This window comes from Galeopterus variegatus, unplaced genomic scaffold, assembly GCF_000696425.1.
Source record: "Galeopterus variegatus unplaced genomic scaffold, G_variegatus-3.0.2 Scaffold512, whole genome shotgun sequence".
NCBI lineage: Eukaryota > Metazoa > Chordata > Mammalia > Dermoptera > Cynocephalidae > Galeopterus > Galeopterus variegatus.
The window spans coordinates 333,703-346,125 of record NW_007726623.1 but is presented as its reverse complement, the minus strand read 5'-3'; the positions used below and the strand labels follow the sequence as shown (position 1 = coordinate 346,125).

General features: G+C 55.3%; 1 protein-coding gene across 1 annotated transcript in view; it reads left to right on the top strand.

The window, feature by feature from the left end:
• The window catches only part of LRP5 (low density lipoprotein receptor-related protein 5), a 35,888-nt gene extending 23,706 nt beyond the window's left edge, over positions 1–12,182 (top strand). The window contains exons 13-17 of the mRNA XM_008569577.1: positions 1,974–2,084; positions 3,518–3,754; positions 4,866–5,005; positions 9,623–9,720; positions 11,715–12,182. Of these exons, the coding sequence (XP_008567799.1) occupies positions 1,974–2,084; positions 3,518–3,754; positions 4,866–5,005; positions 9,623–9,720; positions 11,715–11,976 (848 nt within the window). The 3' untranslated portion in view covers positions 11,977–12,182. The remainder of the gene's footprint in view (positions 1–1,973; positions 2,085–3,517; positions 3,755–4,865; positions 5,006–9,622; positions 9,721–11,714) is intronic.
• Positions 12,183–12,423: the final 241 nt, after the last annotated feature.

Sequence of the window (12,423 nt, the reverse complement as noted above, 5' to 3'; positions counted from 1 at the left end):
CGCCAGGACACGCCCCCACCCCAACCGGTCCCGCCCCCAGAGCAGCCGCCCCGCAAGGACACGCCCCCACCCAGCCGGCCCCGCCCCTCGGAGCAGCCGCCCTACCACCAGGGTCACATGCTCTGCCCTCCCTTTTCGATAATGGGCTCGGGGCTCAGTCTGACCTCCCCTCAGCAGGGGCTCTGTAAAACCTTTGCTTCGAGGGAAATCGCCAGCTCCTCTCCAGCTTGGGAAGAAGGAAAGAAGTTAGTTTTAGGCACAACAAGGAAAACCCTGCAGACCTTGTCCCTGTCCTGTCGCACTGGGTGGTTTGGCTTCAAGGCAGACTGTGAGACTCTGTCTCCCCTCACCGCATTAGGTGAAGAGTTTTACAGAAACCCGGGGCAAATCCATTAGTTAGCTGGAGATTTACATGGCTCACACCCCGGTAAATGCCCATCCCAAAAGGCAGTGCATGTTTCACAGAGCAGCATGTGGGACAACGCTTACCCCAGGTGGATTCTAGCAACCCATTGCACCGGGAGTCACGCGGAGATTTGCTAGTTATTCTGGGCCCACTCTGACCAGCAGGGTCTTCCTTTAGATCTTGACAGCGAAGCATCTCTGTCCTGTGTCCCCTCTGAGTTTTCCTTTTATAAACAACCTTCTTGATTGGTTGCCTGCCACATACTGTCAGCACTATGGTCCCACGTTTGCTATGGAGCTGTTGGTGTGGTCACTCTTGCTGTCTTCCCCAGTGCCACCGGGTCCTGTTCTTGGATAACTCAGGTACTGTCTGGTCAGTGTCATCTGTCCTCGTTGATGGTGAGCAGGCACGTAGAGATGAGGCCTGGGAGTAATTGCCCCAGATGCTTCTATAAAGCCACAGTTGTTAAGTCTTTCTAGCCTTTGAGAGTTTGATGGAGTCTGTAGACCATGGGTTGGCAAACTATGGCCCTCAGGTCATATCCAGCCCACTGCCTAGTTTTGTAAATAAAGCTTTATTGGCAAACAGCCATGCCCGTTCTTGCATTTTTATATTGTCTGTGGCTGTTTTCTTGCTAAAACAGCAAAGTTCAGCAGTTATAGACTATGGACCTCAAAGCCCAAATATTCACTGTCTGGCCCTCTACAGAGTAAGTTTTCCACAGTGTTTGGCCATGATTTCAGAGGATCACAGGAACCATCCCCTCCCTCATTCCACTCTAGATGCTTCTGCTGGTGTGAAACTCAGCACTGACAGCAGACCCTAGTGCAGGCTCTGGCTCCACGCTCTGTTTCTGAAGGTTCCTCCCCTGCTCAGTTTCCAGAAAATCACCCTGCCCGTCACAAGGACAGGGTCCCTTTGTCTCCGGTGTCAGGGCAGAGCAGGCGGGGAGCTTAGACACCACGTTTGCTGGGGCGGGCGATGGGCGGGTGATGGCCGAGCCCCTGGCAGCTGCCTTTCTCTAGGAGCTGTGGCTCCCGGCAGGTCACCTTTTGGAGGCAGTAAAGGCAACAGTGGTCAGTGCCTGTCCTTGCTCTTTCTCCTTCTCCTTAGCCACGGGTTGCTGTGCTCCCTGCATGGGCTGCCTTTTCCTTTCCCACTCTCGGATCTCTACTGGGACACCACTGCCCCTGCAGCCCCCATGTGACGAAGGCGGGGCTACTCCTGGTTGTTCCTTACCTCCCCTGTCACTTGGGGGAGCCTTGGGGCAGGGTCTCTGTTAGTCCTTGTGCCGTATGGGCCTCACCTGTGGTAGATGCCTGACACATACCTGCTGGGGGGCAGGAGGTGTCATTCCCTATACCTGCATTGCACAGGCTTTGGATGGGGTCACCGAGGGAGGGTAGAGATGGATTTGCTGTGACCACTCCTGACCTGGTCCTAGAAAGGGGGGTCCCATGTGTCCGCTCTGCATTTGGAACCCAGACCTTCATATTTGGGCCTCAGGTGGCTGGGCTGGGGGCACAGTCGCCCTCTGGCCTCTCTTAGCATGCACCCCTCATTGCAGCTCTCTGCCTGCCCAACCAATTCCGGTGTGCCAGTGGCCAGTGCGTCCTCATCAAGCAGCAGTGCGACTCCTTCCCTGACTGCATAGATGGCTCCGACGAGCTCATGTGTGGTGAGATGGCTTCTGTCCAGGAGCGCAGGGCCTGGAGGGAGGAAATGCACATTCTGAGTGGGGCTGGGCTTGTGCAGGGACTGAGGTGGCTGGGAGGAGGCAGTGGCCAGGAGGGGAGCCTGCAAACTGTGGTGGGGATGCAGGGCTTGCAGGGACAGAGGTGCAGAGGCTGTGCCGAGTGCTGAGCATCACGCTTCAGGTTTCCGTGAGGACCTCACTCAGCAGCATGTACCATGCACCACCAAGGTTACTCCTGAAGGTGGGGTGGGTTACTCCTGGTAGCCTGCTGTGCAGCTGAGAACAAGTGATGTGTGCGCATGCATACATGCTTGTGCACACACACACACACACACACACACACATCCTATATGCCCTTCAGGTGACATGGCTTGTATGGTCAGGGATACGGGGACTAGAGGATGGGTGGCCGGGGCAGTCAGAGAAGGTCTCCTGGAGGCTGTGGCTTTTGAAAGGCTGATTCAAACAGGAGGGAGCTGGAATTACAGAAAGTAGGAATGTCTTGATGTGCCAGAGGACATGGCCACTGTGCTTACTGCAAAGGGACCTGGGCTGAGAGCTCTTACTGCAGGAGAGAGAGAAGTCTGAGGGGAACAAGGTTTCCCCAAGGGACCCACTGAGCTCTTTTGCACCTTCACACCAGCCCAGGTCAGGCACCTTGGGCACCTTCTCAGGACAGTGGCCTGGGGACAGATGGCCCCAGTGGGAGCCTCCAGAGCCCCCCACTCCTCTGCAGGGCAGGTTTCCAGGCCAGTGGGGTCTGTGCTTGTGGGCTCCAGCGTGTGGGGGGTGATGTTTATCCACGGCCAGGCCTTGGCACCATGGCCAGCAGTTTTCCTCCCATTCCTCTGGGTTTTTGGTTGGTGGGAGGGGACTTGGTTGACTGCTCTCAGGGTCGTTGGGCCAACCTGAGGGGAAAGTGAATGTGCTTGTGTCAAAGTTGAGTCTGGAGTCTGGACTTGCCCTCCATGCTCTGGGTGGCCTTGATAGTGGAACACCTGTGGCGTGGTGGGCAGCTCCTCACACCTGGCTCCAGTGCCTCCTGGCTGAGCTCTTTTACATGCATGACACACAGAGTAATACGGGAGCACTCACTTCCAGCCACCACCAAGAGCACTGGGACAGAGGGGGTGTGTATATGAGGCTGCTTTGGCCGAGATGCGCTGAGGGGCTATGGGATGTAGGACAGGGGTCAGTCAGGCCGAGGAGGAGCAGGTGGGCGCTCCAAGCCAGCTGAGCTTCCCAGGCCCGACACTCCAGCCTCCTCTTCCTCCTCTCCATCAGTGGGTCGGGGGCCCGGGCAGAACCAGCCCCTCCATGGCACACGGTGTCTGCCCATCCCCTCCCCCCCACAGGAAGGCCCATGCCTTTGGGGTTATAACGTTGAACATCTTTTCCTGTCTGTCCTTTGGCAGAAATCACCAAGCCGCCCTCTGATGACACTCCAGCTCACAGCAGCGCCATTGGGCCTGTCATCGGCATCATCCTCTCACTCTTTGTCATGGGCGGGGTCTATTTTGTTTGCCAGCGTGTGGTGTGCCAGCGCTACGCAGGGGCCAATGGGCCCTTCCCGCATGAGTACGTCAGTGGGACCCCCCACGTGCCCCTCAATTTTATAGCCCCAGGTGGCTCACAGCATGGTCCCTTCACAGGTAAGGAGCCCGAGACATACAGGGTCCCTGGCGGAAGTGGGGACAGGGTGGTCTGGGCAGGATGTGGGGGAAGTGGGTCAGGGGTGTGGGTGCCAGTCCCCGTTCATGCACATGGCAGACATTGCTAATCAATCATGGCAGTCAGGCTCTCCTGCTGAGCCTATGACTGGCATCAGAATCCTTCAACACAAAGGCCTGCATGGCTGCAACTGCCCTTTGGCATTGGAGGTGTAGGTGAAACTCCCTGGACTTGACCATCAGAATTCTTGTGGGATGTGTGCTGAGTCGTCCTCATATTCTCATGTCTCTCAGAATAGGATGGGGGTGGGTGTAGCTGGGCTCTTTTTAGAGCCAAAAGAGTCATTCTGTACAATAAGCAGCTTTGTCCTGCGTGCAGCTTGGACCTGTGGCTGAGCACGATTACAATTTCTATGTGGCATGGCCACCAGGAACACAGGTTGTGCTTGTGGGTGCTGGAACCCCACTCCAAGGCTGCACCATGTGTGTTCATATCACATCAGTGGTCATGGTGTGTCCAAGAAGGTGGGGTCAGTGGTGTTGAGCTCTGTGGGGGTCGCCATGGTGTCTGAAGGTGTCCCTATAGCTCCAGGGCCACCTTGGGCTCTGTCCCTGCCTGGTCAGTCCTGGATACCCTCTCTCCTGTCCTGTCCCACCCCCACTCCATGCCAGCCAGCCTTATTGGGACCCCGCCATCTGGGTGCAGATGTGACCTGATTCTCCCTGGGGCAGTGGGGTCTTCAGGGGTTTCTCAAGAGTTCCTGGAAGCCCGTGGTGGTAGCTTCATCACCTCCACAGCAACCCCCAGAGAAGAGGGCCCTCTCTGTGCCGGGTTAGCTCTGAGATGAGCCCCTACTGAATACCCCTCCCTGGCCAGTGTGACCCTTGTTTTACAGATGAGCCTCAGAGAGCCCACACTGCTAGCACTGGTGGTGGCCAGAGAGCCCAGTGGGAGGCTGGGACAGGACTCAGGACTTACCCACCTGAATCTGGACCTCATGGGCAGTGGGGGCCGAGGAGGGTGCGTTGTATCCGTGGGCGGCCCCCTGGAGCAGCTCAGCGCCCTGACCCGCCTGTCCTCTCTCCCGGGCAGGCATCTCATGCGGCAAGTCCATGATGAGCTCCGTAAGCCTGATGGGGGGCCGGGGCGCGGTGCCCCTCTATGACCGCAACCACGTCACTGGGGCCTCCTCCAGCAGCTCATCCAGCACGAAGGCCACACTGTACCCACCGGTGAGTGGAGGCAGGAGGGACCTGGGAAGGCTGGGGTGTGGCTGGCCGGTTCTGCCTCTTGGTGCCTGCCAGGGAGACTTCTGGGACTGTGGGATTTCTAGAATTAGTAACTGCTCCGCTGCCTTAGAATGGTGGGTGTGAGCTTTCCTCCCTCTCTGAACCTTTTCATTTTTTTCTTTGACGACATTGTTTTTCTGTTTAGAAAAGGATAATCCTTGTTTGTCATGAATAATCTGGAAAACCACATCAAAATATAAGGAGCTGAAATCTCACGCATAATCATGCCTCCTAGGATTACTGTTGGGGCCATTTCCATGGCCTGGTGGCAGTCTTTGTTCTGTGTGGCCCACCCTGTCGATGGCTGCCTGTGCTGGGCCTGTCTGGCCTGCGTGAATTTCCCCCAGCATCCCTGCCAGGAACACCCTATTTTTCCCACCCCAGACCTTGCTGATTCCCGAAAAATATCTGGATTGTTCTCCAAAGGATGGACAAACGGGGTGATTTTTGTGGCTAAAATACTCTCTGGAGTGCGAATGGGGTGAGAGAGTGGCTCCAGCCAGGCCAAGCCCCAAGGCCTGCCGGGTCCCTGCGAGGGGCCCCCTCCCGAGGCCGGCTGGGGAGAGCCCTGCTTCTGAGAGCAGGGATGTGAGTTGTGTATATGTAAACGTTGGGGTCTGACTTAACACGCCTTGTATGTTCTTTCCTTCTTCCAAAGCCCAATTTCCTGCAGCTGTGTGCTCTTCTAAGATGAGGACGGCCCCTCGAGCTGTTTCCGGGTCTCCCCAGTGAGCCCCACCTTGCCAGGGCTGGCCGTTCCCGCCCTTCTGGGTGTCCCTCACATCTGGGGCCTTGTCTTCTTATTGCACCTGCCCTGGCTGGCCCTGGGAGGGAGGCGGCAGAAGAGGGTGTTATCTCTGGGTTGCAGCACAGGAACTGACTCTTCTGGAGGCTCCAGGGCCTGATGGTGTTTAGGAGCCATGGGAGTGAGGGCCCCGGAGCCTGGAGTTTAGAATACTCCCCACCGTTGTTCTCTACTCTCGGAGGCCCCCCGTGAGCAGCTGGCAGCACGGGACCCCGTGTAGGGCCTGGCTTTCTCCAGGGGCAGCTCGCTTCCCCTGCAGTGCTACATAGGAGGCTCAGGAAACTGGCTTCATTTTCCTCAGGCTCTGTTGGGAGCAGAGGGATCTTATTAGGCAGCGAGAGATGACACTGAGCAGCCAGCTGGGTTTAAAAATACTTGGTTGTTTAACCATAGTCACCCCACTTAGCTTGTACAATTCAGTGGGTTTTAGCGTATCCACAGATAAGTGCAGCCATCGCCATGATTAATTTTAGAACATTTTCATCACCCTTAAAGTCTGTATGGAACCAGCTGTTTTTAAATTGACGAAATTATTTTGCATCAGTCATACGTGTTCATGATACAAAATTCAAAAGGCACAGCCGAATACACAGTCAGAAGAGGCCCCCTGAAGGCACGTCCTGTGGCAGGTTTTTTTTGTGTCCTCCCCGGGGCGATCTGTACTTATGTAAGTAGACACGTGTATGGGCTTTGTTTTCCCAGCAAAGATTTATGCACAGTTGTAAGAAATTATCCAGGGAGATCCACCCACCCTCCTCCCGGTCTCCCCCAGTGGTGACATCTTGCCTGACCGCAGTAGAATATCACAGTCAGATGTGAACCTTTGACCCTGTTCAGATTTTACCAGTTTTACACACATACCTTTGAAAACCCAGATGATAGCACCTGAAGAGTTGGCGGTGAGCCTGGCCTTTATTAACGACATGTCAAAGCTGGCGTTGCAGAGCGCTCCCTGGGCTCCCGGCTGTCGTGCATGCCCGACCTAGAGCCCCACATTGACCTGTCGCCAGGAGGCGGCGTCTTCCTTACTCACGCTTTGCAAAGTGGCGGTCAAGGAGCTGAATAGTGACCCCAGTCTGAGTCATCCTACCCACGGACAGTTGAGCCGGGCTGTCCAACTCTCCACCATGCCGTCGTCGTCTTCTGTCACAGAGCTGTCACGTCCTCAGTGGCTGAACAGTGCCCTGTTAAACGGTATAGCCAGGGCCACACTGGCAGGTGTCAGAGTCCCTTCCGCCAGGGCTGACCCTCTGTTGACTGCTCTTGCCAAGTGTCCTTCCACTGGGGACAGTCTGTCTTCTTGCCAGCAGAGGGCCCCCCTGGCAAGGCTGTCCCTGTCAAACTTTCTCTCCAGCAGTCTCATGTAGGGTAAAAATGATGTCACGTTGAAATCTCACTTTTTATTTTACTATGAAGGATGCGGGCATCTTTGTGTGTGTTTACGAACCTCTGTAGTTTTATTTTCTTGGAAGGGTCTGTTCTTCTCCTTTTATACTGACTTGTTGATACTCTTCTTATTCATTTGTAAGATCCCTTCCAAAACTTCAGACAAAGGTGCATGTTATCTTTTAATTCTGTTTTTCCATGAACTCTTTGAAGTATCCTCGTATGAAGGAAATCAGCCCATTGCCTGGGAAATGTGTTGAAAATATTTGTTTCCCAGTTTTTTGCCTTTTGATTTGGGTTATGGTGTGTTTTGCCATTTACACAATGAAATTATCAATCTTTTCTTTTTTTTTTGGTGTCTGGCCAGTGTGGGGATCCGATCCCTTGATCTTTTATGTTGTCTGATATTTGTTTTGGTTATGTTCAGAAAGGCCTTCCCTACTCTGATCATTAACAAGTTTCTCTCCATGTTCTCAATGTCCTCACGCTGGGTTCTATTTAGATGTGATTAGATGTACAGATGAGGCAGGCGTCCAACTTCTTCCTCTACTGATGGACACAAGGTAACTCGTGTTCGTCGGGATCCTATCAGGACAGAGAAACAAGACGTGTTAATCGGGATAGAGAAAGTTCAGTATACAGGCTTATTAACGGGGGCTGGAATAAGGATTTGGCCAGTGAGAGGTAGAGAGAGCTCCTAGAATAGCAGATGGGCCGAGATGGAGCATCAAGAAAGAGCCTCTCGAGGGCCAAGATGCAGACCTCCTTGCAACGAGAGCGGGTAGCCTGGTTCACTGATGGCTGAGATGTTGCTGAGTTGCTGGACTGGCAGAACTTGCCAGAAATCTGCTCACTGCGTATTAGGAAAACCAGCTCACGGACTCCTTGCCTTGATGTCCCTAATGCCCTAGGGGTTAGGGGGTGCAACTTACACCCAGCAGAGGAGGGGATTTGAGCTGAATCCTGATGTCTGCCTTGGGAGGTGAAGGTGAAGAGAAAGCAGGTCCAGCCAAGTTCATGGAGATGTGGAGACAGAACCCTACAGGCCCGGCATACAGGCAGATACAGGAGGCTCTTTCTGCAGCTTCCCTGCCTGGTTTCTGCTCTGGAGACTCCCTCCTCCCGCTCAGTATCATGCCCTCCCAACTTTGGGGTGAATTCCCGAGGAATCCCAAGGCTGGCTACTTGGATTGAAAAGGACCCTCTCCAGAATAAGGGGCAGGGGCCCATGCCACTTCCTAAAGGGCAGGGGAAGGGCCTGGGCACTTGTTGTGGGTTACTTACCAGAACTGCCCTGTGAAGCAGGTCTTCTTGGCCCCATCTTTGAGATGGGGAAAGTGAGGCACAGAGAGGCGAAGTCCTCACCAGTGATCGTGCTGCAGCCGGGAGGTAATAAAACAGGACTTTACCCAGATCTGTTGAGCATGAAAGGCTGTGCCCTTTTTACCACCCTGGGGGTCAGGGAGAACTCAGCCCTTTGGGGCAGACAGCGACAGTCCCGTTCCCATTTCACTGCAGGAGCTCAGATCGGGCTGTGTTCTCTGCAGGGATGGCTGTGGGGGACCCACACAAGCCCTGCACACTTTGTGGTGGTTGGGTTTCTGCCAGTGGTAGTTACTGGGGAGGTGCAGACCTGGGTGGTGTTTGGGCCGCCTGTCTCTTTGTCCCTTTACACGCTGCCCAGCTCTGGAGGGTGCGTTCACCTGGTAGATTTGTCTCTTATCACAGTTTTGGGGCAAATGTCTGTACAGCCTCTTGAGAAAGGGATGCTTTTTCTGGCAGTGTGGTGACCCCTGTGCCATGGTCAGGGCTCAAGCAGGGAACAGCCAGGTGATTGTTAGGAATGAGGATGTTATAGAGGAGTTAGACTGTGTGCAATGGCAGGAGGAGGTGAGGAAGTAAAATGCAGGAGAGTTAGCGGGAAGTCCTGGAGAAACCCGGTGAGGTATTTCCTGGTGTAGGTGGACCCTCCAGGGCCTGCAGGGACACCTCTGCTGCTGAGGGGATGGTACAAAAGGGTTGGTGCGGGTGTCGGAGGACCTCATCGGAGTTCCACCTCTGCGTTCGCAGCTGAGTTGCTGGCTGTGGGCCTGGGTCACTGCTGGTCGGCGGGGCGGGTGCTTGGAAGGGGTGAGGGCACCTCTCACCACGACCACCTTTGTGGCACATGGCTGCCGCCTCTCCTCTGCTTTCCAAGTCTCGCCAACCCTGACCAGAACCGAACAGAGGAGGGGGTCCTGGGAAGCATAGAGCTGGCTTAGCTGAGCTGGCCCAGGACAGAACCCCTCACCCCCCTGCCCAAGAAAACCCAAGGCAGGCGGCAGCACAGCTTGGGGGGGCCCAGAGTAACCCTGGCTTGGTCTTCTCAGATCCTGAACCCGCCACCGTCCCCTGCCACGGACCCCTCCCTGTACAACATGGACATGTTCTACTCTCCAAACATTCCGGCCACTGCCAGACCGTACAGGTAGGAAGTCCCCGCACAGCCCTGCATGTGTTGAGGCCATGTGGCGTCCAGGCAGGCCTGTAGGAGGAGGGCCTTGTCTCGTTTCACAGGCGAGAGGTCCAGGGGGCTGGTGTGTGTGCGTCAGGCCTGGCCCTGCTCCCCTCGGCTCTGCCAGCCACACCATGGTTTGTTTCTAAACCAGCCAAATGGGTCTGCAGGTTGAGTTCAGAAGCCAACCGAACCCCACGTTCTGAGTGGGCTCTTCAGGGACACTTTGTAAGCTGGGCCATGGGCCTCAAACGCTGCCATTGTGGGTGTTCCCACCCCACCCACCATCCCACTACAGGGGAGGCCTGCGCACGGGGACCATGTGTTTGAATCCAGCTGTGGGACTCTAGCTGTGATGCCACTTCTTGGAGCCTCAGTCCTCATAAGGATCGGACACATATGTGAAGGCTGGTGTGCCGCCTGGCCCACAGGGCACCCTGATATGTGGACTGTCATTAGGATGAATCTTGCCCCTTACTCTTAACAATGGCCTATTTCGTTTTTGAGCCTGGGAAACCCACAGTCCTGCTCAGCCCAACCCAATCCCCAAGTTGCCCACACTGGAGTCACAGGCCCCACCTCCCTGGTGAGGAGGGGGCACTTGAGAATGAATGTTGAGGAGAAGCAGGGTCTGTGTGCTGGTCTCTGTCTGGGGGCCGTCAGAGCCTGGGGTGGGCAGGGGTGAGCCTCCTGACCTTTAACCCAGTGGACTCAGCCAACAGGGCCTCACCTGATGGGGTATGTGGGGTGGGCCTGGGCCAGGCCTGCATAGAGGCCAGGGTTTTGGCATGCCTGCAGACTGTGTGTCCTCACTGCTGGGGTCCCTGGAACAGCAGGGCCTCCTGAGTGTGGCACCACCTGCCATCTAGTGGCCATTTCTGGGAACTCCTGGGCCAGAAATCAGCCTCTGGGGCCTGGCAGGGGAGCTGGGAACTGCAGCTTCTGGCAGAGACCACCTGTTTCCAGACCCCTCTTATAGGTCACTGCCCAGCTTAAGGACCTGTTGTGGCTCCCTAGTACCTTGGCATCACGTTCAGCCACCACTGTCCCCAGAGTTGTCACAGTCTCCCATCCCTCCTCGTGCCTTTGCTCACGCCTCCTGCTCTGGGCCCCACCTCCGAGACATACTCCCTCCCCTCCACCTGACCTGCAGCAACCAGGGTCCTCCTGCTGCACTTGTCTCAGCACCAAGCGCCCCCGGGTGTTGGCTTCACCTTCCTGCCCACTGTGAGCCCCGCCACGAGGCCTGATGCAGGATTTCTGGGCCACGGCTGGGTGCAGGCAGCCTCTGGGAGGTGATGAGACATCTTTGGAGTCAGGTTGCTTTAGCCCAAGATGGGACCATTCTAGGCCCATTGGTCTCCAACATTTACAGTAATGATATTGTGGCAAATGGATGTCAAGCATTTCCTTTTATCAGGCACTGGTTCTAGCACTTTGCATGCAGAATCTCATTTAATATTCACAAGCCCCCCCCCTTTGTTTTATTTGATGGCTGGCCAGTATGGGGATCTGAACCCTTGACCTTGGTGTTATAACACCACGCTCCAACCAAGTAAGCCAACTGGCCAGCCTAAGCCTCTTTGAAATGGATACTTTTTCATCCCCCACCTTTTTATCACTGAGAAACTGAAGCTCAGAGGCGTTAAGTTACAGTCCAGGGTCAGCCAGGCAGGCACTGGAGGCCTCGTTTTCTACAGAGGCAACCTTGCCAGGGCCTGGGCTTGGCAGCCCTTCAGCGATGTGCAGGTGTGCCCACTTTAGAGGTGGGGATGTTTAGGCTCAGAGAGGGTAAGTGATATGCCCAGGCCACACAGCTAGGGTGGATCCTGAGCCATGCCTGCCTCTACAAGAGCTCATGCTTGCAAATGCCCTTCCTTGAGGCTCAAGGGCCTATGTGCCCGCTGGGGCAGACATGCCTGTGGACCCTGACCCGAGGTTCTGCACTTCCTCTCTGTCTCTTTCAGGCCCTACATCATTCGTGGCATGGCGCCCCCGACAACGCCCTGCAGCACGGACGTGTGTGACAGCGACTACAGTGCTAGCCGCTGGAAGGCCAGCAAGTACTACCTGGATTTGAACTCAGACTCAGACCCCTACCCGCCCCCACCCACGCCGCACAGCCAGTACCTGTCGGCGGAGGACAGCTGCCCACCTTCGCCCGCCACCGAGAGGAGCTACTTCCACCTATTCCCGCCACCCCCGTCCCCCTGCACGGACTCGTCCTGACCTCGGCTGGGCCACCCCGTGTCTCTGCACCCTTGTAAATAGTTTTAAATATGAACAAAGAAAAAATATATTTTATGATTTAAAAAATAAATATAATTGGGATTTTAAAAACGTGAGAAATGTGAACAGTGATGGGGGTGGGCATGGCTGGGAAAACTTTGTACAGTGGAGAAATATTTATAAACTTAATTTTTTTTAAAACATAACTGCCATTCTTTCGTGCCCTGTGTGTGTCGGAGTTGCATGTCCCCATGGAGTGAGCGTCCAGCTCCAGATGGCTGTCAGAGTTGCATGCTTGTCCTGCGTGTAGGTGTTCTGCGGTCAAGTTCCACGAGGAAATGACATCAGGCAAAAGCTGCCATCTTACCCGGAAGGCATCCCTGACCCTGAAGGCAGGGCTGACTTCACGGATGTGTGACCCACGCAGTCCTGAAGGGCCCATGTTAG